The 26,500-nt window shown below is 39.3% G+C and overlaps 1 protein-coding gene across 3 annotated transcripts in view; it reads left to right on the forward strand.

Annotated features, from left to right (window-relative positions):
* The window catches only part of dnaaf9 (dynein axonemal assembly factor 9), a 179,344-nt gene that overhangs the window by 65,401 nt on the left and 87,443 nt on the right, over nt 1–26,500 (forward strand). For all 3 annotated transcript variants that reach the window (XM_072256716.1, XM_072256715.1, XM_072256718.1), the window contains 10 exons: nt 1,382–1,426; nt 2,178–2,223; nt 3,809–3,920; nt 6,034–6,104; nt 9,181–9,231; nt 11,436–11,523; nt 13,808–13,911; nt 16,745–16,891; nt 23,498–23,586; nt 26,375–26,476. In XM_072256716.1, coding sequence (XP_072112817.1) covers nt 1,382–1,426; nt 2,178–2,223; nt 3,809–3,920; nt 6,034–6,104; nt 9,181–9,231; nt 11,436–11,523; nt 13,808–13,911; nt 16,745–16,891; nt 23,498–23,586; nt 26,375–26,476 — 855 coding nt within the window. The remainder of the gene's footprint in view (nt 1–1,381; nt 1,427–2,177; nt 2,224–3,808; nt 3,921–6,033; nt 6,105–9,180; nt 9,232–11,435; nt 11,524–13,807; nt 13,912–16,744; nt 16,892–23,497; nt 23,587–26,374; nt 26,477–26,500) is intronic.

A 26,500-nucleotide genomic window follows, 5' to 3' on the forward strand; every position in this document is an offset into this window, starting at 1 on the left:
AAAGGGGAATGGGAATTCTGAAGGTGGGGGTCAATTACCAGAAGTTGACCCCCACCTTCAATCTCATTGTGACCTCATCGCAGCAGTAGAGGAGGCCACGGTTGGAATGGGAAGTAGAATTGAAGTGGCAGCCACTTGGAGATCCGGCTTTATCTGATTCAAGCTCAAAATTGAATGCAGGTCACTGGAACCATGAGACAGCATAGTTAATTAATGTGCAACTTTGATAATACCTTCCAGGTTTTTCTGAATATTCAATTCAACAAAAGTTCAAAAATTAAAGCTTGAATGATGGTCACTTATTTATCTCCTATTAGAGTTAGGGTTAAAATCTTCTTGAAAGTTGGTTGTGGCTTGTCCATTAGCCTGAAGTTGGAAAAGCATGAGTGGAGCAGCTATGAAATTTTAAGATCCTTTTTCTCAGTTATTCTAATAAAGTTTGTATATGGATGTGACCTGACCTCCTGAGTATCAGTAGAGCATTTTATCCTAATTTGCATTATTTATGGTTCTCGAAAACTCCTGTCAGCCCCTTTTTGCCACTGACAACAAAACAACTTTTCGCTCTCTGATGCACATGATAATCTGGATTTATGTTTGAAATTGCAATTTTAGTCATAGTCATACTTCATTGATCCCGGGGGAAATTGGTTTTCGTTACAGTTGCACCATAAATAATTAAATAGTAATAAACCATAAATAATTAAATAGTAATATGTAAATTATGCCAGGAAATAAGTCCAGGACCAGCCTAATGGCTCAGGGTGTCTGACCCTCCAAGGGAGGAGTTGTAAACTTTGATGGCCACAGGCAGGAATGACTTCCTATGACGCTCAGTGTTGCATCTTGGTGGAATGAGTCTCTGGCTGAATGTACTCCTGTGCCCAACCAGTACATTATGTAGTGGATGGGAGACATTGTCCAAGACGGCATGCAACTTGGACAGCATCCTCTTTTCAGACACCACCGTCAGAGAGTCCAGTTCCATCCCCACAACATCACTGGCCTTACGAATGAGTTTGTTAATTCTGTTGGTGTCTGCTACCCTCAGCCTGCTGCCTCAGCACACAACAGCAAACTTGATTGCACTGGCCACCACAGACTCGTAGAACATCCTCAGCATCGTCTGGCACATGTTAAAGGACCTCAGTCTCCTCAGGAAATAGAGACGGCTCTGACCCTTCTTGTAGACAGCCTCAGTGTTCTGCAAGAATGTCTTCAGTATTTTTGCTTGTGACCATTATATTAAAAGATGCCTGTCATCCAGGCACAATTTATGATTTTGGTTAAGCCAGAAGTTTTGTTTGTGGTTCCATGTAGTTTTTTTTAAACCTGAGCTCTTTTAAGTTAAGTATTTTGCTATCTCTTATTTTTCCAATAGATCAAAATTGTCCTTTCAGATTGAAGCTGTGAATAGCCAGGCAAGGTAAGTAGTGATTTTGTGCTTGGTATTGTTTTCAAAAACCTTTAGATGGGTTTATGCATACAGGATTTTGGCCTACATGACTTCACTCCTGAGCTTTGAGTGGAAAACCTAACTTTTGTTCTGCAGTTTGCTTTCTTGATTTAAATGTACAGTAGTTACTATTGTTTCTGTGTGATTAAGTTTCACACACAATGTAGAGGTTGTATTTTGAAGGTTGGTCATAGTAAGCTGAGAACTGCAATTTAGTCCATACTAGCACCTGTTAAAGTCAAGTGTGGCAATTTAAGGGTTTAAGACAGTATAAGCATTTGTCTGGCAAACTGGCTGAGGCAGATATTTGCAAGTGTTGCCATGTGATACAAGTTCAAGACTCGATGTGATGCCTTTTCCTCCAGTTTAATTTGTCGCTGCACCCATCTGTAAGGAAGAGTCATAAAAATAGTTGACAATCATGTCATCACCATGATTGGTATGGACTTGTTAGGTCAAAGGGCCTGCATCTGTGCTTTGTGACTCTCTTAAATTTCATGGTGGTTATTCGCTTGTTGATGTCGAATGGGTTATGGCAAAAATTGAAACTAGAATTGCTTTCTAATAAATTTGCTTTGCTTAGTTAAACTTTGGGACACGTTACTGTAAAGAAGTGTGAGTGGATTCTAATAATATAAAAAAATAGGTTCCAATTACACACTAATTGTAGTTTTCAGATTGTGAATTATTTCTCATAGCTTTTAATGTAATTTCTTTCTAGAATCATCCCATTGGAAAGCCATTTAAGCAAATTCCTCATTAAAACCGTAAGTCATACGTGAAGTCAAGCTTTTCCCTGACATTTATTGAGAGCTGTAGTATGTTTTAAAAGATTTAAGGTAAAAGGTTCAGAAAGGAACTGCAACAGTGACATTTTAAAGTCAACAAATCCCTGTGGATTTACCATTCTCAGATTGTCAACACTTGAGACAATTAATGATCAGAGTTTATTTCAACCCTTCAAGTACTGAACTGCATGCTCATTGTTTTTACTATTGTGGAAGGTTCTGTAGCTGCATGTCTTTGATATTGCATTGAAGATGCAATGAAATAACAAGTGATGAAATCCCAAGTACTTAATTCATAAAGTCCTGATTGATCATGCTCATTCTATCCCACTGACATCTAACCTCTGATTAATCTTAAAATTCATAAGATGTTGAAGCCAGGAATGAAATGGCGACTTCACTACAATGAGGTAGTGCTCTTGTTAAATTGGTGCACAAATGGGATTAGTGGGATTGATCTGAGAAACAGTATAGATTGGGTAAGTGGAAGAGCCTCCCACTATGTTTAAAGGAAATATAAGTCTAATACACAATTCTAGGTGAAATGGCAGCATGACTTACCTCGTAAGTTGCCTTCTAATCTTACTGGTTTAAATCCATCTTGGATGCTATTAGTACAAAAAAAAGTGTTTGGAATTTTTGCTCACTAAAATAAAGACTAATAATGCAAATAGCAGTTTTTCAGAGATGGTATGCCCTGTCTGACCAATCTCCCATTATTATTTTTAGGCACTGATTTTGTTTGGAAGCTGTAAATATCTGTTCTACATAAAGTCCAATAATCTTCTGAACTTCCAAATACAAAATTGTTAGGCCAGTTTAAGACAACAAAAGACTTAAGAGCAACAAAGATGAGACTTAAAAAGATATGTTTCCAAAAAACAGGAAAACACAATCTATAAACCTTATTATGGAGTTGTTAATGGCAGTTTTAATAAATCGGTTTTATTAAATGAACAGACAACCTTATTGTCATTTTCTTTCTGCTATTATATAATTTTATTTCACTGAGTTTGAAAACTTGACCTCCAGTTTGAAATTGACTGTGACCATTATTCCTGTGCATGCTTTGCTTTTTTTCTGAAATAATATGTTTATTTGCTGTGTATTCATGCATATTTGATATATATCTTAATCTAGAAGTCTGTCTGTTAATCTTTTTCTTCTGAAGTTACCTGTGCTTTCTGTATCTGAATATCTTTCAAGCAATTGCATGCATCTTCCAGTACTTGATTAGCATTATTTCTGATGACATTTATAAACAGTATTTTCGGATTTTACTTCACTTTTGCTACTCTTCCGCACTTCAAGTTATCCATGGAAATGAATCCCCATCTCCTATTGTCTACCTTCATGAGCTTTCCCCCCCAAAAGGCTACTTTTGTTTGACAATATAGATGTAGATTTTGCAGAACAAGCTGATATAAGAAGATCGCTGTAGTGTCTGTTTCCATACATAGAAAATAAATTCGTGCTCCATTGCTCTAATTAGTAAACTGTGCCTGACTCTAACCTTGATTTGAGATTGCTTAACTGAATGCTTTCTATTTCCATTTTGTTGTAGGCATCAATGACTGTTTATGACATTCCAGATCTAACAGGAGCAAAAGGGACTCTAGGATCGATAGTTTTCTCTGAATCATTCATAGAATCTAAGATATTTGTGAAAGAAAAGGGTAAGTATCTTCATTTCAGGTGACTCGATTTCTCATCCTACTTTGTGAGTGATTAGTGGTAATGGTACAGCCAATCTGAATCCTGTCAAGATAGCTGTGTAGTTTAAATTTGCTTAATAATCTGGAATTTAAAAAAAAAAGTAAGTACGTTGATCATAAAACTAGCAGATTGGCTTTAAAACCATTCTATTCTACTGACAGATTGAAGATAGAGGAGACTTAAAACCCTCATGGAACTGAAAATTTGCAGGAAATCTAAAATAAAGTATAATACTGGGAAAACCCAGCATTTCATGAAGAGATTTCAGGGAGAAATTTGAAGTTGGGGGGGAAAAAGTGATTGGATTGATAGTGAGAAAGAAGACTTTATCCTGTAGAAAATTATCAGTAGATTGTTGGTTAGGAAGAGAAGTGACAAATTTAATGCGGAGAGCTGCCAGGCAATGTATTTGAGGATGGCAAGCAAAAGAAAGGTATATACAAAAACAAGTGGTAAAATGAAAATTGTAGGAGAAATTTAAACTGTGTGAGCTTAAAGTCATGCTAGAATTGCATATGGTATTATTTGGCAGCAGGTTGACTGAATAATCCTGGTTACTGCATCACTGGAAAGATGGATAACATTGGAGTTCAGCTGGAAGATAAAAACCTTATTGTTAGATTGGAACAGTAGCGCTGTTTCCCTGTAGTGTTCTTCCATTATGACTTCAGTGACCTTTGGTACTTTTTAATGTGGAATCTTCCTTTCGTTGGATGGGTTCCACTGAGTGCTGTAGTTTTCTCCCACATCACAAAGACTTGCTAGTTGGTCAGTTAATTCATTACTACATTACCTCAAGTGTATTTGGAGGTTAGAGACGTCCTGTCGTGTTGATGTGCAACTGGAAAAAAAAAGCTACTATATGGACATAATTAATTGAGTGGGATTGCTCTGTGAGGCTGTAGACAATGAGTCAAATGGCTTCATCATATGCCATAAGAAAATAGGAGAACTACTGTGAGAATTCCCATTATAAAGAAATAGTTCCATAGCTCAAAGGAGGCTGAAGGAATATTTACTGAAACAATGTGAGGGCCTGATTGGGTTACCAGGAAGGAGATTTCCTTTGAGAAAATAGTGAATAACTAGAGAGAAATTGTTGTGAAGGAGAATCAGAGTGAGGATGAAGAAGGACCTTTTCACTCAGTATAGTTTAGATCTGAGAAAAGCAGCACTCACCACATTTGAAGATATGCTGTTCCCTGCAGTGCCAAATAAGGAGAGTAAATGTATTATCACAGTACAAATATATCACATATCACCCTGTGATTCATTTTATTGTGGGCATTCATAGCAGATACAAGGAAACACAACAGAATCAATGAAAAAGACACATGACAAAGGTGGACAGACAATCAGTATGCAAAAGACAATAAACTGTGCAAATAAGAGAAAAAAGTAATAAGCAATAAATATTGAGAACACAAGTAGAGTCCTTAAGAATGAGTACATTGTGCAATCAGTTCAATGTTGAGGTGAGTGCAGTTGTCCTCCTGGTTCTAGAGCCTCTAGGGGTAATAACTGTTCCTGAATCTGCTGATATGGGACCTGGGGCTCCTTCCTGATGGCATCAGTGTGAAGAGAGCATGGTCTGGATTGGGGGGGAGGGCTGAGTTCCTTGATAATGGATGTTGCTTTCCTGTGAGCATGCTCCTTGTAAATATGCTCAGTGGTGGGGAGGGTTATTTATACCAAACCAGTTCGGAACTAACTTGGTCTAAATAAATTCCTGTTGCACAAATTAATCTCAAAACTCTGTGTTGCTACTTCTACTTTATGCTTGCGCATTTTATCTGTCCTTCGTATCTTCCTAATGGTTGCTACATTTGAGTTTCATGCCATCGGCAAAATTTTACATTTTCTTGTGTATTCTCAGGTCTCTGTTATGAATTCTCTGTAAGAAAGGAAATAGTTTCCACCTTTACTGACTTCTGCACTGTTCACTCTGCTATTATTTCTGGTTTTAATTGTATATCCAAGCTGTCACAGTTCTTTTAATTTGATGGCTGTACCTTTACTGATCTGGGCAATTTTAGAAAATAACAAGCTGTTATTCCACTTTGTTTCCTGTAGATGGCTCTATGTCTACAGACAGCAGCTACCTGATTCTGTCAGCAACTGTGCCTCGATACATTTCTTGGATGGTAAGTGACTGTTGTTTATACCAGCCTTTATGAGGGAAAATCCTCTGTTCACGCATGTTAAAGCCTTCATAAAGCTATGAAGGTATGAAAGCCTGTGACCAGTAGTGTACTTGTTGTTGGGAATTCTGTTGTTTGTTAGCTTCTTTAATAATTAGGATAATGAATGTAGGAGAACTGGTTAGTAACTTAACAGATGACACAAAAATACTGATGGTGTTTCTGATAATGAGGAATGTAATCTTCAGCTAGATAATGACATCGATGAGCTGGTAAGATGAGCAGAAAATTGAAGTGTATTTTAGGAGTGGAATCATAGAGACATGCAGCACAGGAACAGGCCCTTCAGCCCAACTCATCCATTCTGACCAAGATGCCAATCTACGCTAGTCCTATTTGTCTGTGTTTGACCCAGATCGTTAAAACCTTTCCTGAAAATGTACAGTACCTATGTGGATGTCTTTTAAGCATTCTCATTATACCTGCCTCAGCCACTTCCTCTAGCAGCTTGTTCTGCCCCTAGGTTCCTATTGAATCTTTTCCCTCTCACCTTAAACCTTTTAATTCCTGATTCCTCAACCCTGGGGAGAAAGACTGTGTGTATTCATTTTATGTATGTACCTCATGATTTTATACACTTCTTTTAAGATCACCCTTCGGTCTCTTAAACACCGAGGAAATAAGTACCAGGCTGTCCAAAATCTCCTTATAACCAGTTCTACGTGCCCTAGAAACATTATAGTACATCTTTTCTGCATGTGGCCTCACCAATGGCTTGCACTACTGCAACATAATACCCCAGTTTCAAAACTCATTGCCCTGACTGATGAAGGCCACCATGCTGGATGGCTTATTTGCTACTGTTTACATGTGACAGCATCTTCAGGGAACTATGTGCTTATACTCTCAGGTCCTCCTGCTCTACATTTCACAGAGTCTGATAATCATTGTGAAAGTTCTACCCTTGGTTGACTTCTCAAAATTGCGACATGTCACACTTACTGGAATTACCATTTACTATCTGAATCTGCATTTACCATTTTTTTTTTTTTAGCTCACTTACCTGGCTGATCAAGATCCCGCTGTAATTCCTGATAACTTTCTTCGCTGGCTGTAATACCACCTATATTAGTGTCATCTACAAACTTACTAACTCTGCCTTGTATGTTCTGAGTACTGATATATCTAGGATATCGGCCTATAATGTGCTGTACTATTCTATATATACAATGAATGGTACACTCTAAGGAAGTACTGGGGCATGTCCTTGGACCCTTGAAGGTGGGAGGGTAGGGAGATAAGGTACACATAGTTATACTTCCATATGATAGAGGAGGAAGCCATTCAGCACATCAAATCTGTTCTAACTTTTAGAAATGCAATCACTTCCATTCCATTAACTCCCCTCTGATTCCTTTACCCAGTAGCCTATGTTCCAAAGAATAAAAGATGGCTTTAGTCCTATTGTACTTTGTATAACTGAGTTATGGGGTACCTACCTATTCAGATCCTTCTGCTTCCTCCAAACCAGTAATTGTGTATTTTTTTTTCTTCTTTGAGCCCAAATGCTGATAGGTGACCTCCATGATATTTATCTGAGATTTCTTTTAATTCGTTCATGTCTTATGACAAGAGCTAATCTTACTGAATCCTTACTGAACACTTTGCTTTTCTGCTGTGTTACTTTTATAATATTTAGCTTTTACTTTCTTTTTAAATCTTTTTATTGAATTAGTACACAAAAGGTAAACCATGTAGACACTAATACACTGTTGCAATATAAATTTACAAGCCATATTAATACACAAAAAAAAGTTAGTACAAACCGTGCAGTTTAGATATAAAATAACAAGATACTATAATAGTATACTAATTTTCCATACATATCAATAAAGAGAAGAAAAAACCTAAAAAAAAAACCCAAAAAAACCACCGTGCAACTAATCTAAGAAGCAAAGCAATGGGCTAACTAGGTATCAAGTAGACTTAAACAACTTAAAACAATCACGTCCTCAAACCCGACCTCCATTAAAAACAGTTAAAAAGCAAGAAGGGAATGTAAATAATATTTAGCTTTTAAAGTAAAAAGTACACTCCAAAATGGCTCATTGATAGAAGCTAAAAATGATTTTGGAATTCTATCATAATCAAAGCTTCTTTAATTTTGATAAACACGGGATGCTGGAAGTCCAGTACAATACACACAAAATACTGGAGGAACTCAGCTGGTCTGGCAGCATCTCTAGAAATGAACAAACAGTTGATGTTACGGGCTGAGATCCTTCTTCAGGATTGAGAAGGAAGGGGGAAGATGTCAGAATAAAAAGGTGGGCGAGGGGAAGGAGGCTAGCTGGAATGTGATGGGTAAAGCCAAGTGGTGGGAAAGGTGAAGAGCTGGAGAAAAAGGAATTTGATAGGAGCAGAAAGTAGATCATAGGAGAAAGGGAAGGAGGAGGGGACCCAGGGGGAATTGATAGTCAGATGAGAAGAGGTAAAAGATCAGAAGTATGGAATAGAGAATAGGGAGGGAGGGGAATTTTTTTTTTTTTTTTTGCCAGAAGGAGAAATCGATATTCATGCCATCAGGTTGGAGGCTACCCAGGCAGAATATAAGGTGTTACTCCTCCATCCTGAGGGTGACCTCATCTTGGTAGCAGAGGAGGCCATGGGCTGATGAGTCAGAACAGGGATGTGAATTGGAATGGCCACAAGGAAGTTCAGCTTTTAGTGGATGGAGTGTAGATACTTGATGTAGTGGTCGCCCAGTTTACGATGGGTCTCACCTATGTAGAGGAGGCTGCATGGGCAGGTGCAGCACTTTTTTGGCCGCTTGTAGAGATGAGTGCTGGGAGGGATGAATGGACAAGGGAATCAAGGAGGGAATGATCCCTGTGGAAAGTGGCGAGTTGGGTGAAAGGTAAAAATGTGTTTGGTGGTAGGATCCCTTGAGAAATGGTGGAAGTTTCAGAGAATGATGTATTGAATGTGGAGATAATTAATTATATAATTAATAATTTAATTTTGATAAACTGGGATTTCTGAGAAGTTATTCACAACCAAAATTGTCTGTCTTTGTAAGGTTGAAGATGCTGAGGTGAAACTGTCAGAAGAAGCACAGCAGATACTAAAGGTACTGTACATCTTTGCCTTTGTTTCCTTGTGCTTAGTTATAAACTGAATTCTTTTTTCTACATAGAAAGTTAGGTTTGCCACAATGACATGGATATTGCAGATTTTAATTGTGAACGGTGGTAGGAATAATGGAAAGATTCCCTTGCAATGTTGTATCTCCATTTTGTGGTCAAATAATCAGATCTACTTTTTGATAGTAGATTTCTTGGATATGCTTCACTACAGAACATTCAGACTTTAATTTTCATTAATGCCTGTTTAGTGGCCACTATGAGTTAAACAATAGATCTAAATTTAAGAAAAATAGAAAGTAGTTTCCAATTTTACAATTGGATTTTAGAATCTTGTGCATTCAAATTCTATAACTGTTTTTTAACATGGCTTTGACAATACAATGTTATTTATCTTTTTCCATATTTCGCTGAAATTTGAGTTTTTTATCTTACTGGTTATTTTCTGTTTTTGTTTATCAGTTGAATTGGGCAAAATCCTTATTCCAAATTTAGTGTTTACCTAAAAACATTCAGTCAGCAGTTCCATAACCTACATTCTGCTCTAAATAAATTTGCCCCATCACATTCCTTCAAAAAGTTTCCTTTGTAGACATTTGAGAACATTTTGAACACTGAAGTCCCTGAAAATCTGTTGCTTTATGTATGGTTAATAAAACAAAACTTTTTAAAATTGATCATGAAATGTAGTCAGTACTGATTTATGCATAACAGAACTTTTTAGTTGTGCTACCTGAGTCATGTGAAATATGATTGGAAATGAAGCATTTCTTCAAACACATTTTGTACTAATACAAGAATCTGCACAACTAATAAATTATATCCGATTTTATTTGTCTCTTTTTTCTCATTGTTTCTGAAAATGTTTTCATTTCTTGTTCTCATTTTTTCAAGCTTGTGTTTTTGTGTTGGATACTTCACCTGCACCAAAATCAAAAGTAGCTGTACAGGGAGAATGAGAAATGACTTGATAGAGGTGTAGATTGAGTGGATAGCCAGGCACCTTTTACCAGGACAGAAATAGTATGAAAGGGGTCATAATTTCACTATTGGAGGAGAGTATAAGGGGGAATGTCAGAATTTAGTTTTTTTACACACAGGTGGATGCGTGGAACATGCTGCTGGGGTTATTGATCGAAGTAGATACATTGGGGACATTTAAGAAACTTAGGCACATGAATGACAGAAAATTGGAGAGCTATGCAGGAGGGAAGGGTAGATTGATCTTGAGTAGGTAAAAGGTCGGCCGAGGGGCCTGTACTGTGTTGTAATGTTCTGTGTTCTAATAAAGACATACCGTAAAAAGATCCAGCAAAGAAACAGACTCTTCAACAGACCATCAAACATCCATTTTCAAACTAATCCTACCTTTGCCTTAAGTTCCGCCACACATCTAGACGTCAGGAGCAGTTTATAGCAGTTAGTTAATCTACCCATCCACATGTTTTGGGATGTGGCGGGAAACCAGACAAATCCCGTGTAGACAGTAATGGAGGTCACGATTGAAGCAGATGTGAGATAACAGCTCTTCTAGCTCCATTTTTGTGCCGCCTCTATATTCAGCTTAAACCTGTTGCTCTTGTACTAATACTTTGCTGGAAATTGGTATGTGTTGAAGTGACAAATTATGGTGGACCTCTTTCGTTTGGGAAGTGATTTTTCATATACATGCTATTTTTTTAAAGCATTGTACAGAATGCAGAATATATTAAAGCAGAATGATCTTTTGATCTTTAGATCAATAATGGGCAGTTACAAAGGTATCCTGCATTGTGGTGCTCTTACAGCAATAGTGTTTGAAAGGCCTTTATTGCAGAGCTTAGAAATTAAAAATAGAGGAGTTCTGGTGCTACCAAGTCTAGAGTGTAGTGAATAGTCTTGTTCCCTTACCTAAGAAAAGAAATAGTACCATTTGAGTCAGGGCAAAGGAGATTCACTTAGCTAATTCCTGAACAAGAAAGTCTGTTTGTTATTTATAGAATGTAGATTTGAAGGGAATTATCCGGGTATTATAATCTTCTAATACAGGTATGGTATGTGCCTTGCAAAATGATTTGAATATTTGCCATGTAATTTGTGCTTGTATGGAGTATAAGATCAAACTGGGCATTATAAAAGAGCAATTTTTTAATCAGAGATCTGGAACCTTGGATAATGGTATACTTTTAAAATAATTTTTCTTTATTTTCAGCTAGAAAAACATTTATTGGGTACCTTGCTCTTAGGAGGAGACTCTGCTTATCTTTATTCTGGCAGTCCAGTTGCTAGACCAGAAGAAGGTAACATAATTAATTTGTCTAAAACAAAGTTTTAGAGATGTTGGAAAGTAATGGGATTACAATCCTGTGTGTCTTTATGGACCTAGTTGACCAACTGGGCTCATTCTGCATTATTATAAGTAACAGAATTAGCAATAAAGGGTGTAAAGTGTGAATAGTGAGAGGTTTTCTGTGAATATTATTCAGTCATTTTTCCTAAAAAGCATGAATATTTGGATATCTACATTGAATGTGAATAGGTTGAACAATATAGACATGTGAAGAGGATGCTTTTAATTTTCATCCATATTCACCATTCCTAATCAACTTTACCTCCATAAGCATACCTGTATAGTTCTGTATGAACCCACCCATAGAGGGAAATGATGCTTACCAAATAATATTTTTTGATTGATTTATTTTTCACACATCTGTCATTCTTGCTTCTATAAATTTTAGTTTGTAGAAGATGCTGCCACTTCATTTTAACTCTCACCATTGATTCACCTACTAACCTAATATGTGGTGATGCATTTTGGCTTCCATTCCAACTATACCCTATTCCCACTACTGCCTCACCCTTTTGAAATCTACGTCTTTTCCAGTTCTTTAAATTTAGTTTTTTGTGGATGTATGGATTTCTTTGCTCTTCCATTGATGAACGTGTCTTTGGATGCTAAAGCCATCATTTCAAGGTTTTTGTCCCAAAGCTGCTTTGTTTGTTCTCCCTTCTTCCCCACATTTAAGACATCAGCTAAACCTTTGAATGTTGACACAGTTTGATGTAAAATGTTTGATAACACTTGCTGAGAAGTACAAACCCCATTTCCAGAAAAGTTGGGATATTTTCCAAAATGCAATACAAACAAAAATCTGTGATATGTTAATTCATGTGAACCTTTATTTAACTGGCAAAAGTACAAAGAAAAGATTTTCAATAGTTTTACTGACCAACTTAATTGTATTTTGTAAATATACACAAATTTAGAATTTGATAGCTGTAACACACTCAACAAAAGTTGGGACAGAGGCATGTTTACCATTGTGTTACATCACCTTTCCTCTTAATAACACTTTTTAATCGTTTTGGAACTGAGGATACTAATTGTAGTAGATTTGCAATTGGAAATTTTGTCCATTCTTGCTTGATATAAGACTTCAGCTGCTCAACATTCTGTGGTCTCCGTTGTTTGATTCTCCTCTTCATGATGTGCCATACATTTTCAATAGGAGATAGATCTGGACTGGCAGCAGGCCAGTCAAGCACACGCACTCTGTGTCTACAAAGCCACGCTGTTGTAGCCCGTGCAGAATGTGGTCTGGCATTGTCCTGCTGAAATAAGCACGGACGTCCTGGGAAGAGACGTCACCTTGATGGCAACATATGTCTCTAAAATCCTAATATACGCCTCAGAGTCAATGGTAGCTTCACATACATGCAACTCACCCATGCCGTGGGCACTGATGCACCCCCATACCATCACAGATGCTGGCTTTTGCACCTTTCGCTAATAAGAATCTGGATGGTCGTTTTCACTTTTGGCACAGAGAACTCGACGCCCGTTTTTTCCGAAAACTAGCTGACATGTGGACTCATCTGATCACAGCACACGGTTCCACAGTCTTTCAGTCCACCTGAGATGAGCTCGGGCCCAGAGAACTCGCTGGCCTTTCAGCATAGAGTTGATGTATGGCTTCCTCCTTGCGTAATACAGTTTCAAGTTGCATTTCTGGATGCATTGAGGGACTGTGTTGAGTGACAATGGTTTTCCGAAGTACTCCCGATCTTGCGTTGAGAAATGTTCCTTTTGAACTGATTAACAATTCTCTCATGAATTTTGGCACAAAGGGGTGAGCCATGACCCATCCTTGCTTGCAAAGACTGAGCCTTTGATGGACACTACTTTTATACCCAGTCATGATACCTCACCTGCTGCCAATTAGCCTGCTTAATGTGGAGTCTTCCAAACAGGTGTTACTTGAATATTCTGTGCACTTTTCAGTCTTATTTTAACTCTGTCCCAACTTTTGTTGAGTGTGTTGCAGCCATCAAATTCTGAATTTGTGTATATTTGCAAAATACAATTAAGTTGGTCAGTAAAACTATTGAAAATCTTTTCTTTGCACTTTTGTCAGTTAAATAAAGGTTCACGTGAATTAACATATCACAGAATTTTGTTTTTATTGTATTTTGAAAAATATCCCAATTTTTCTGGAAATGGGGTTTGTAATTGAGTAGCTGAAGACTTCTAAGATCATGGAATTGTAAGACCATTTCAATAATTTACATGTTTCTTAATTTTAGGTAAACTGTTCATCTTTTCTGAAGGCATCTTATTTATTCATCCTCGCTCTGGAAGCATGACAATTTCAAAGAATCATGTGGCTGCGTTGAAGTATTATGATGGGGTAAGAGCCATCTTTAACCCTTACCCCTGAAAGAGTGTGGGTTGAACATAGGTTACCAGCATAATTTACTCCCAGTGGCTGATTAGATTTACAAGAATGACTCCTGGAATATAGTGTACAGTTATCAGAAAGCTGGAGAGGGTGCAAGAGAGGATGCTATGTGGACTAAAGGGCCTGAGTAATATGGAGTGATTGGCAATTCTGGATCTTTATTCCTTGGAGCGTATAAGAATGAGCTTTCACTTCATAGAAATTTATAAAGTTCTGAGGAATATGGATAGGGTGGACAGTTATAGTCTTTTTCCAGGTTTGCAGAGTCCAAAACTAGAGGGCACAGATACAAGATAAGGGAGGAGAGATTTAAAAGATAACTGGGGGGGCAATTTCTTCATGCAGTGCAGTGAGTACCAGGAATGAGCAGGGGAAGTGGTGAAGGTGGGTATAATTAAAACATTTAAGAGACATTTAGATAGGTACGTGAATGGGAGGGGCTGAATGGGGGTAATTGGGTCCAGCAGAGGATGCTGTTGTTGGCGTAGACAAGTTGGGCTGAAATTCCAAGTACATATATGTCATCATATACAACCCTGAGATTCATTTTATTCCGGGCAATCACAGTAGAATCACAATAGAATAATGCGGATACGATGGGGTCTTTTAAGAGACTCCTGGATAGGTACACGGAGCTTAGAAAAATAGAGGGCTATGGGTAACCCTAGGTAATTTCAAAGGTAAGACATGTTTGGCGCAGCTATGTTGGCTGAAGGACCTGTATTGTGCTGTAGGTTTCCCATGTCTCTATGTAGAATAAATGAAAGACTGCACCCAATAGGACAAACAAACTAATATGCAAAAAAAAAACAACAAACTGCAAATACAAAAAAGAATAAAATATAATAATAAATAAGCAATAAATATCAAGAACATGAGATGTAGAGTCTTTGAAAGAGAGTGTGTAGGTTGTGATGGACTGAACTGTTCCCACAACCTATGAAAGTGATGGAGTGAAGGGCCTGTCTCCATGCTGTATTATACTGACTCTGTGTAATCGAAATACACTCTTACTCGTAGAGTGCCATGTTCCATTTCCATAATAATGATTACCAGTAGTTTTCTGTCATCTGTTTACAGGTTGTTATTTAGTTTCCTGTTTTCTCCTTCCCATTTTCTTTGAACAGGAGTGTTGGTTTCTGGTTTGATAGTACCTTTCAAACCTAGAACTTCTAAAACCAGGAAGGACCTGGGCAAGACTTTCACTGAGGTTGTCTTTCTTAAGGCTTCAGATAGGTGGCTGGCCACTAGAAAAAGTAGATGAGTAGTCAGTCAACACACATAAAAGTTGCTGGTGAACGCAGCAGTCCAGAGGTTGGGCAAGGGGTATAGTGAGGGGGACAGAGAGAGAAAAAGGAGAGAGAGAAAAAGAATGTGTGTATACAAATAAATAATGGATGGGGTATGAGGGGAAAGTGGGGCATTAGCGGAAGTTAGAGAAGTCGATGTTCATGCCATCAGGTTGGAGGCTACCCAGACGGAATATAAGGTGTTGTTCCTCCAACCTGAGTGTGGCTTCATCTTTATAGTAAAGGAGGCCGTGGATAGACATATGGGAATGGGATGTGGAATTAAAATGTGTGGCCACTGGGAGATCCTGCTTTTTCTGGCAGCCAGAGCGTAGGTGTTCAGCGAAACGATCTCCCAGTCTGCGTCGGGTCTCGCCAATATGTAGAAGGCCTCCCCCTCGTACCCTATCCATTCTTTATTTATATACTTCTGCTAATGCCCCACCTCCCCCTCATACCCCATCCGTTCTTTATTTATATACACATTCTTTTTCTCTCCCTCCTTTTTCTCCCTCTGTCCCCCTCACTATACCCCTTGCCCATACTCTGGGCTTTTTCCCCGCCTCCCCCTTTTCTTTCTCCCTAGGCCTCCTGTTCCATGATCCTCTCATATCCCTTTTGCCAATCAACTGTCCAGCTCTTGGCTCCAAGCCTCCCCCTCCTGTCTTCTCCTATCATTTTGGATCCCCCCTCCCCCTCCCACTTTCAAATCTCTTACTAGCTCTTCTTTCATTTAGTCCTGACGAAGGGTCTCGGCCCAAAACATCGACTGTACCTTTTCCTAGAGATGCTGCCTGGCCTGCTGCGTTCACCAGCAACTTTTATGTGTGTTGCTTGAAATTCCAGCATCTGCAGATTTCCTCGTGTTTGCGGGAGTAGTCAGTGCTGGGTTTCCTGTAGCTATTCCCCTCACAACAGGAGTACCCTTTTGGATACCGTTGATGGGGATATTCTTTCAGTGGTTAGCAGTGCCGCTGAAATCGGGTCTCTGGCAGTACAGCTGGCTCTGAGATTGAGAGGGGAAGGGTACATTCAGACAGGGCACTAGTGATAGTGATCGTGAGGGTAAAAAACCATATCAAAACATTGTGAATTTTGGATGAGAGTCATGTATTGTCAATTCTCAGTTGCATGTGCTGAATGTATGATTTGGAAGTGTACGTGTGTTCTATTTCTCTTTTGGAATTCACTTTACAGATTCCCAAAACACTTGACTAAATGGATATTATTTCCTCACTTTTGCCATCAGCAAATCAAACTAGTGAACAGATAGTACGCCATAACTTCTAATCAATGACAAATAGAATATATTTAATAAAAGAGTTAGGAAAATGCTGTAACTGTTTTCTCCCTGCTGAGTTTTTATTTTAATACTTTCATTGACTGTTCTGTATTTCATTCTTCCTCTTTTGATAAACTCAGTGAAACAAATCAAAGTTCTGCCTTAGGAAAGTTTTAAAAATGAATTTAACATGAATTTTTTTGTGCCTCAGAATTCTCCAGGTGTGGTTGCTATCCTTATCATTGAATACAAGAAATCGTTGCTTCCCCATCTGCCCATTCATTTACACACAGCCTCAAATTGCCTAATGTTTGCACTTATGCCAGGCTCGAAACTTTATAAATCTTTTTACTCCCAGGTAAGTCCATGCTTTTGAAGGTAAATAGTTTCCTGTTCTGTCATCATTGTGCTTTGATAAACACTTGGTATAATTTTCATATATTTTACTTTAAAAATTCTGAATTGCATTGCATTTCTATCAGACAGAATAATATCAATGCTGAGCCATACAAGGAGCTTTTGGGGGCAGATCATAGAAGACTTGGTAAAAGAGATAATTAATAAGATCTGTTTACAAAGAAGCAAAAGGATTAGGAAGGGATTTCAAGAGATTTAAGGGCTTTAGTAGCTGAGAGCATGGTTGCTGTTGTTGGAGTGATTAAATTTGGTGATATAAAAGAAACCAGATTTGTTGGCGTGCGTGTATAAAGTTTTTTTTTCCATTTTTTAAAAACAAACTGCAAAGATAGGGATGGACATGAAATATTGATGACCTCTACGCTAGGCAGTGTCTCCCTTTTATGCCAGAACCTTCCCTGCTTTCCAACACATGATTGGTGTGCCGGTTATAGCTGAGTTCCCGCGATGCTCTCTCTTTTAAACTTCGCTCCTGGACCTGTGCGCTGCCTCTTCTGTCGTAGCTCTCCAACACACGATTGATGCGGCCGCCACACGGTCCTTCACTTAGCAGGGTCAGGTTCCAGTGGCATGGAGTACAAGACGATTAGGGACCTTTCACTGCTGCAGCCTTCCTCTTCCTTCTGTACTGTTGTGATATGTCACCATCTTCCGCCAGTTCCACATCGAGGTCCTGGTTGGATCGCTCCTTGTCTGGAAGCTTCCCCTTGACCTTGCTGCCAAGTGTGATCCTAACAGGAGTTAAGTATCAAATGGCAATGCTTTCGGGATCTCAGGAACTCAAATATCTCCATCACAACAAGGTTTTGGAAAGCATGTGGAAGAGGTATACCTGGATGCTGCATGGATTTAGAGGATAATAGTGATATGGAAATGTTGACCAACTTAGATGGTTTTCTCCGGAGTGTTGGAGGTAAAGTTAGGACCTGCTTAAAGTTTATAAAATTGAGAGGCATAAATTAGGTAGACAGTCACATTCCTTTTCCCAGAATATTAATGGTAAGCATTAGAGGTTTAAGGTAAAAGGGAAGAGCTTAAAGAGGATCTGTGTGGCCATTTTTGTTATGCACAGAGCAATAGGTGTTTTGAATGCACCTGCTCTTGGTGGAAACAGATACAATAGTCGAGTTTAAGAGGAATTGGTTTCTTATAAATACATTTACCGAGATGCAGTGAAAAGCTTGTCTTGCATACTGTTCACACAGATCAAATTACACAGTGCACTGAGGTAAACCAATAACAGATTGCAAAATAAACTGTAACAGCTACAGAAAATGCAATACAAGTGAAACATCTTGGTTTCCTTGGCTGCGTAAGACGAGGGCCCTACCAAACTGATGAGATTGAGGCATTCTCCCACCCCGAACCCCCATTTTGTGTGGATGCTGCGTAATTTGCTACCGTTAGAAGTTGGTGCCACGAAATAACAGCCAGTACACTGCATACAGTTGAAGGAATTATATTTATGAATCTTAACTAAAGGGTTAGTAAAGAATAACAGAAAGAAAAGGGCCCATTCTAATTAAACCGTCAAATGTGCCCAAGTTGGAGCTCATCTTGGACTTCTCTGTCACTCACGAGCTGGGCCCCCGTCAGCGTGCACGCCCACACCACCTTCTGAATGCCGCTCGCAATCCATCACAAACAAATGGGTCTCCCACCGGATAGTATGACGTGACTGGTTCTCCCCAGCGTCTTTTCTCTTCCTCTCCTGCCGAACACAAAAAAAAAAACAAGCCCAACTTTACTGTCCCTCGCTAAGAAATCCTTCTGCTAATTGGATGGCACACATTCCACATCATCCCTTATCTTCAACAGTAACGCATACAAGCTGCTCTTACAGAACTGCCAAAATGAAATACATATAGCATAACAGTAAAATATGAACCAGGGCATTACACTCCCCCACCCCCACCACCACAAAATAGTCATGTCCTTATGACTTGGAAATAATTTGTCATTCCATCATTATAAACACTGTTTTCAAAGGAATTTTGTGATGTCAGAACCTCTAATCCATTTGTAAATGGTGGTGATATATCTCACGTGGTGGATAGTTGCAACCCTCTGTTCCCCCAGTTGCTGCATAGGCTAGCCTATCAGGGGGTCTTCTGACTCTTTGAGACCTCCGTATCCCACCATCTTCGTCTTCAGTTCCACACACTACTTGGGATACTTCTGGTTTACATGGCGAGGCCTTTCCCCGTCTATTACTCGTGACTTCTGGCAACGCAAGTCCCTCTGCCACTTGGCTGAGCTCAGCTTCACTCAGTTACCTTAGAGCCCAGCCCCCCTTTGTGGTCCAGCTGCCAACCTGCCTGTCCACACGTAGTCCCCCTGATTTCATCTGCCTTAGCGTGAGAAGAGTTGCGAAACTCTTCCTTAATTAGAGGGGAGTTTGCAAAAGGCAGCATACTCCACCCTCCCATATCATCATCCTCCAAGTCCATATCCCATTCAGGGGTGGGGGCCGGTCTAATCTTTCCTGCTGCTGGTCCTTCAGTCTCTCCATGTTGCTGCAGAGTCCTCTAACTCGATGTAGGGTCCAGGTTAGGCTCTGGATCAAAACACACCTCTTTTCCCAGAGGTAGAAGGTGGTTCCGATGGAGAACCTTGACAGGCCTGTTCCCATCCTCTACTTTCATCCAGAACTCTTGTAGATTTTCCACTACATGGGGTGTAGCCGCCCGGCGGTCAGCCAGTTTATGCTTCCCAGGTAGCCACAAATTCTTTGAGGGCTCGGTGTCCAGGCATGAGTAGGGAAACCTAACCTTTTGATCATACATCTTCTAATTTCCTTGATTCTGCTTGGCATTGCAACCCTAGCTAATTCATAAGCCTTTTTCAGCTCCCTTCTCATATCTGACACGTACTCTTTGGTCTTTGGACAAATAAGTCTTTGGTTGTAGATCTTCCTCACAAGTCCAAAATCAAAAGGTTGATGCACAACCTCGCCTCGTGCCCAAACATCAGATAATCAGGCGAGTACCTTGTAGCTTAATTTTGTGTACTGTAACAGTGAACCAGATGTCCAGTATGTTGACTGCACTTGCTCTTTTTGCTGATCTCCAAGGTTCTGAGCATGAGTTTGGTCCACTTTTCTAGCACTTGCATGTAGGCTGCAGAGGTAGCAAAGGGGTTCTGTGTCTTTACAGCTGTCACTGCATCAGCAGCCCGGCCTCTCGAAAACTCTTAACCAATTGTTGTCTTTTTATGTCATCAGAGCACTGCCACTCATCTAACATCTGAGAGGTCTATTCCACCCAAGTCTCGTACTCCTCTTCCCCTTTGAGGGTGGGCTTCACCCCAGAGACCATTCTCGGCTTTTGATAGCTAGGATCCTCTGCCTGGGCACTGGGCCATTTATTTGCCAGGGAGGTAACAGCTGATACCAGCTCAGAAGTCTCACTCTTCACTGGGGCACTCATTGGATGTTTCAAATCAGACCACTCCTTCCCTTCATTCTGCAGAAATGAGAGCAACCTGTCTTTGAAGTCTCTGCCCCCAGCTACGGGAGACTGCTTGCGACTTGGCCTGCTTTCCTCCTCCCAGAAAATATGGACAGCCCACGGCCCCCACCTCTTCTGGGGCCCTTATAGTCTAGGCAGTTTTACTGCCATTATGTCAGCACTAGTCTGAACTAAAACGAAGTCTTAGCCTGCCATTTTATCAAACCTCCACTCTACCCCTGTAACATCCGTAACCACATATCGTCATCACTTTACTGAGCAATAGTTAAAAACGCATTTAAAAGCACTGTCCACTGGATCAATGCTCAGTGCAATCACACAGCATCTAACGAAATCTTTCCTGAATGATACTTCCACAATGAAGCACCCTGGTTTCCTTGGTTGTGTAAGTCTAGGGAAGACAACCTCCAGCCCTGCCAAACTAGTGAGCCCCGAACCCCAGTTTATGTGGGTGCTGCGTAATTTGCTACCCTGTTACAAATTGGTGCCACGGAATAACAGACAGTACACTGTATACGATTAAAGGAATTATATTTATGAATCTTAACTGAAGGGTTAGGAAAGAAAACAAAAAGAAAAGGGATCATTCTAATTAAGCAGTCAAATGTGCACAAGTTGGAGCTCCGCTTGAACTTCTCTGTCACTCACAAGCTGAGCCCCTGTCAGCGTGTATGCCCACACCACCTTCCGAATGCTGCTCGCAATCCATCACAAACAAACGGGTCTCCCACCGGATAGTATGATATGACCAATTCTCCCCAGCGTCTTCTCTCTTCCTCTCCCACTGAACACAAAACAAACAAGCCTGACCTTATTGTCCCTCACGAAGAAAACTACCTGCTAATTGGATGGCACACATTCCACATCATCCCTTATCTTTAACTATAACCCAAACAAGCTTCTCTTACAGAACTGCCAAAAAGAAATATATGCAACATAACAGTAAAAATATGAACAAGGGCATTACACAAGTAAACAATAAGGTGAAGATCACAACAAAGTAAATTGTGAGGTTGAGAGTCCACTTTGTCACACTAAGAAACCATTCAGTAGCCTGATAACAGTGAGGTAGAAGCTGTCATGAGTATGGTGGTGAATACTTCCAGGCTTTCGTGTCATGTCCTTGATGGAAGAGGGGAGAAGAGAGAATGTCCAGGGTGGGTGGGGGCTTTGACTATGCTGGCTGCTTTACTGAGGCAGCAAGAAGTGTAGACAGAATCCATAGAGGGAGGCAGGTTTCCACAATATGCTGAAATGTATTCTCTGCAATTTCTTGTGGTTATATGCAGAGCAGTTGCTATATCAAGCTGTTAGGAAAATGGGTAGGATGTTTTTTGTGCATCAATTAAAAAAAAAGGTCATGGTCAAAGGGGACATGCCAAGTTTTCTTCGCCTCTTGGTGAGCTTTTTTGGCCGTGGTGTCTATATGGTTAGAACTGGACAGGCTATTGGTTAGGTTCACTCCTAAAACTTGAAGCTCTCGACCATCTCAACATTGACACTGTTGATGTAGACAGGAGCATGCGTATCACCTCCTGCCTAATCCCTGAACTCTGTGACTAGCTCTTTTGTTTTGATGGTCTCAAGGGAAAGACGATTGTCATGACACCATATTACTAAGCTGTGTATCTCCTTCCCATATTCTGACTGCCCTTTATGTGAGGTACAGCCCTGGAAGGTGTTATCTGCCAACTTGAAGACGAAGCTAGAACAGAATCGGGCCAAACAGTCATGAGTGTACAGTAATAGAGAGGGGACTGAAGATTAAACCTTGTGATGCACCAGTGTTTCAAATATTGCAGAGATGTTGCTGCCTATCCTTACTGTTGGAAGTAGAGTATCCAGTTACAAAGGGAGTTGTTGACTGAGGATCCAGAGTTTGTTGATGAGTTTGTTTGGAATTATAATATTGAAGGCAGAGCTGTAGTCAATAAACAATAGCCTGACGTAGGTCTCTTTGCTGTCCAGATGCTCCAGAGATGAGTATGGGGCTAGCGGAATGATATCCATATAGGTATGTTTAAGTGGCAGGCAAATTGTGTTGTGTTGAAGTTGTCTGGAAGGTTGTGCAATCAATGCCTGCCATGACCGGCCACTGGAAATATTTCATGATGGTGAATGTTGGAGGCACTGGGCAGTAGTTGTAAGTACTGAGATGATTGGAGTCTTAAAGAAAGTGGGAACAACAGATTGGAGTAGAGAAAAGTTAAAAATGTCTGCAAATATCTCCCCTCCCCACCCACCCTGCTGATTTGTACAGGATCGGAGGGCATATCTAGAGGTACCATCTGGGCCAGAAGGTTTCTGCACATGACTTTGCAGGGGAATGGATGGATGTGGATTGTGTAGCAGGGAGAAGGGATTTATTTAATTTGGTAATGCAAACTCGAGGAAATCTGCAGATGCTGGAAATTCAAGCAACACACACAAGTGCTGGTGAACGCAGCAGGCCAGGCAGCATCTATAGGAAGAGGTACAGTCGACGTTTCGAGCCGAGACCCTTCGTCAGGACTAACTGAAGGAAGAGACCCTTTCAGTTAGTCCTGAGGAAGGGTCTCGGCCCGAAATGTCACTGCCTGGCCTGCTGCGTTCACCAGCATTTTTTGTGTGTGTTATTTAATTTGGTATATGGTTGGCACAGATATCATGGGCCGAAGTGTTCTGTTTTTGTTTCTGTGTACTCTGTGAGAAAGGCAATGGTGCGCAAGATAACTGGTGTATTGAATGTATAAGGTCATGCAGATCGAATGGAAGATGTGATAAACATCAGCTTAAGAATGCTGAATTCAGCATCTTAAACATTTTAAAGTTCTGATACCTCTGATTTAAATAGCTGGTCAAAAGAAAACAGAAGTAAACTAAAGCATCAGAACTAGTCCTTTTTGTACTTTGAATGCTCAGTTATCATAGAACCAGCTGCTAAAGAATTGACATAAATTGCAAAGGTTCACAAAAGAGATAACATTTTTGCATTTATAATGTCCGATCTGATCTTATTCTCTGAAGGGTGTGATTAAGCTGTAATGCATACTTTTTCTTCATTACATTAGGATTAAAATTGGTCTTCACATTTGCAGGTGATGTCTACATGGCAAAAGATGGGAAAATCTGGAATTGCACTGAAGGTCTGTCAGAGGGACCAATTATCGGAGGAACAGAAAAAATTGTAAGATTTAATTAAAAGGTCCTCAGAGATTAGAATAAAATGGAATGTATAATACCATTTTACTTGTTTATTATTTTCATTTGCATATTTTATTTGAGGTTTTCACAGCTGATTAATAATATTTATCATATTGTGATAAAACTCTGGCAAATAGAATTCTATGGATTTTTCTGATGCATTGCCTGCACATTGCAGCACAGAAATGAATGGATTTCATTGCTTTCTCAGCTGCTGGACTCGGGGTATGAAGCTTAATTATGTTTAGTTGAGGAATTGTCAGATTAATTTTTATTGCTTAAGTATGTTTTAAGATAATTCAATTTTTACTTTTTAGTAATTTTGATTCTTTCAAACTCTTAAAACATTGGTAACTCTGGTAAAACATTTAAGAGTTAAATGGCTTTTCTGCATAATATGAAAGTCTATTGTGGCAGTTGGAGGGGTCCTCAGAATCTGCTGTCTGGTTACAGTTGCACACAGCTTTCTCTGCCTTGATGGCTGTGGCAGAGAGTACTGGAGCATGATTTGTCTCAAGGTCAAATTTAGGAAATCACTGGGTAGGAGCCAAGACTGGCTGCTAGGATTACCACATGGAAATTTTTGTGATGAAGGTAATCTTTGCCTGCTCACTGAACTGGTAAGTATTGTTGCATGTGTGCACTTGGGTTGTATTAGTTGGATCTTAATTGTATTGCCAAAGGGAGAAGCTGGTGAAATAAACAATAACCACACTATATTGCTATCCTGTACAATGGACCTCTAAATCCAGAACATATGCTATCATGGTATTTTGCTGTTTATCACCAGTCAGTACTTCGCCTTTGATGTTTATAGCACAGGAAATGAATAACTGTGGATACCTCTAAAAATCACCGTAAATTGCACATTTTGGATCTGGAAGCATCAAAGTAGTATCTTCTTATTTCTTGCTTTCATGAACTGAATAAAACAGAGAAATAAAACGTGAAGATATGGGATATAGGACTGAAGATCACAGGTATTATACAAAGGGAAAGAAGTGTGAGGAAAAACTTAATTGTCCTGTGTGGTTGGAATCTGGAGTCTTTTTCCTGCAGGTGCAGTGAAGGCAAATTCTGTGATGTAATTGAAGAGGGAGTTGGATAGATATATGATAGAGAAACATATGCAGTTCTGTGAAGATAGCACTGTGCTATAACCCTACTTTGATTCTATGGCAGGTAATATTGATTCTAATAGAGTTGGACTTACGCAAGTCCACTGTTGGTGATAGCTGAAAATGCTTGACATAACATCACACTTGTGGCGTTATGGCAATATGACATTTCTTTATTTTCTTGTTTCACAGAGACCTCTTTCTTTGAAATGTCAGTATTAATAATTCTCTTTGTGAGATGCTTTTACTTTTCTGATGCCTATGTCTGGTCTTTCCCGCTGACCCTATTATAGGGCCTTGCATCCTCATTTGTAATATCAGAGTGATGAACACCACTAAAACTTTCCAAAATTTATGGCTGTGTACTCTAATTAAATCCCATGTTCAAATATATATCCAGTGTGCACATTATCATCTGGTCAAAATAGATTGGTATTGATCAATCTGTTTGAACTCTCAACTGAGATAAAATAGCTCTTTGTGAAACCTGAGGTTTTTCAACCAATGCTCTTTCAGCATCATTTGTCTTGCAGTGTATTATATAACTCACTGTAATGGGCAATATTCAGTAGTAGATGTAAGTATTCCATCTTCTTTCTACTTAACTTCTCTGTATGATACTAGTGTATATTATTTTCTCTTATTTACAAAATATATGATCAACTGTTATTGTTACGATATGATGGGACTAGCACTATTGAACGGCAAAGCTGTTTGATGGATTTCCAAATAGTGCTTGAACGTGAAATGTATAACTCTAATCAAATCAAAGCTGTAGATATTGAAAGTCTGAAACTGAAACACAAAATGCTGGAAGCACACGGCCAGTCGGACATCATTTGTGAAAAGAGAAACTAAATTACTAGTTAAGGTTGAAAACCCTTTGTCATTTTTGCCCCCACCCCTTACTTAAGTGGACTTGAGTAATTGTATTTTGTTGCATAAATGTTCTGGATACACCACGGGTCACATTCCACAGTATTTCTGAAAGGTGGGCTGGGCTTTAACTGATGGACACTAAAATCCTGCCCTGGAAATTCCCTGATGGCCTTTTGAACATGCGCTTCTCTCGGAGGCCATTGAGTTAACATTGATTGAACTGTTTTTGAAAATAAAAGTTAAAAATGGTACATTTACTTCAAAACATTTGAAAGTACTTAAAATTAATTAAAACATCATGAAATTAAATTCAAAAAATCACTAACCTTTTCCATCAATGTTGACAATTCCATTCATATTCATGTAAGCTGGCTGCCCTGATGTAAATTTAATGATCTGGATGGAAAGTTCAACATGAAAATATTCCACCCCTGAATTCTTTTGAGTGCTAAGTTGAGGAGCAGAAAATCCAATGCACTGATATTTGGCACCTGAACTATATTTCATCTCTGCCTGTCATTCTGGCGTATGAATTGACCCTCTAATTAGACATCACCAGTGGTTCTTTGGAATTGTCAGCAAAGGGTTAGGTGTCATGACTTTTTCTCTAAAGTTATAATTTCATTACCTTTAATGTAATGTTTAATTTATCGTTGTAATCCATTAATACTGAAAATACTATTCTTGCCGAAGTCATTATTTTAAATTGCAAATTGAAGCTTTGTCAGAATGGCCCTTACATTCATTAAGGTGTTATGCTTTCTTCTTTATCAGACATTGCAATCTGGAAAAGGTTTATGAAGTCCAATCCAGAGCAAGAGATGAAGGATGGAGCCATTTAAAAAGATTCAGTGCTGATATACCAGGACTTGATGAGTAAGTGTTCTTTTCAGCATTACT

This window comes from Mobula birostris, chromosome 4 (assembly GCF_030028105.1).
Source record: "Mobula birostris isolate sMobBir1 chromosome 4, sMobBir1.hap1, whole genome shotgun sequence".
Taxonomy (NCBI): domain Eukaryota; kingdom Metazoa; phylum Chordata; class Chondrichthyes; order Myliobatiformes; family Myliobatidae; genus Mobula; species Mobula birostris.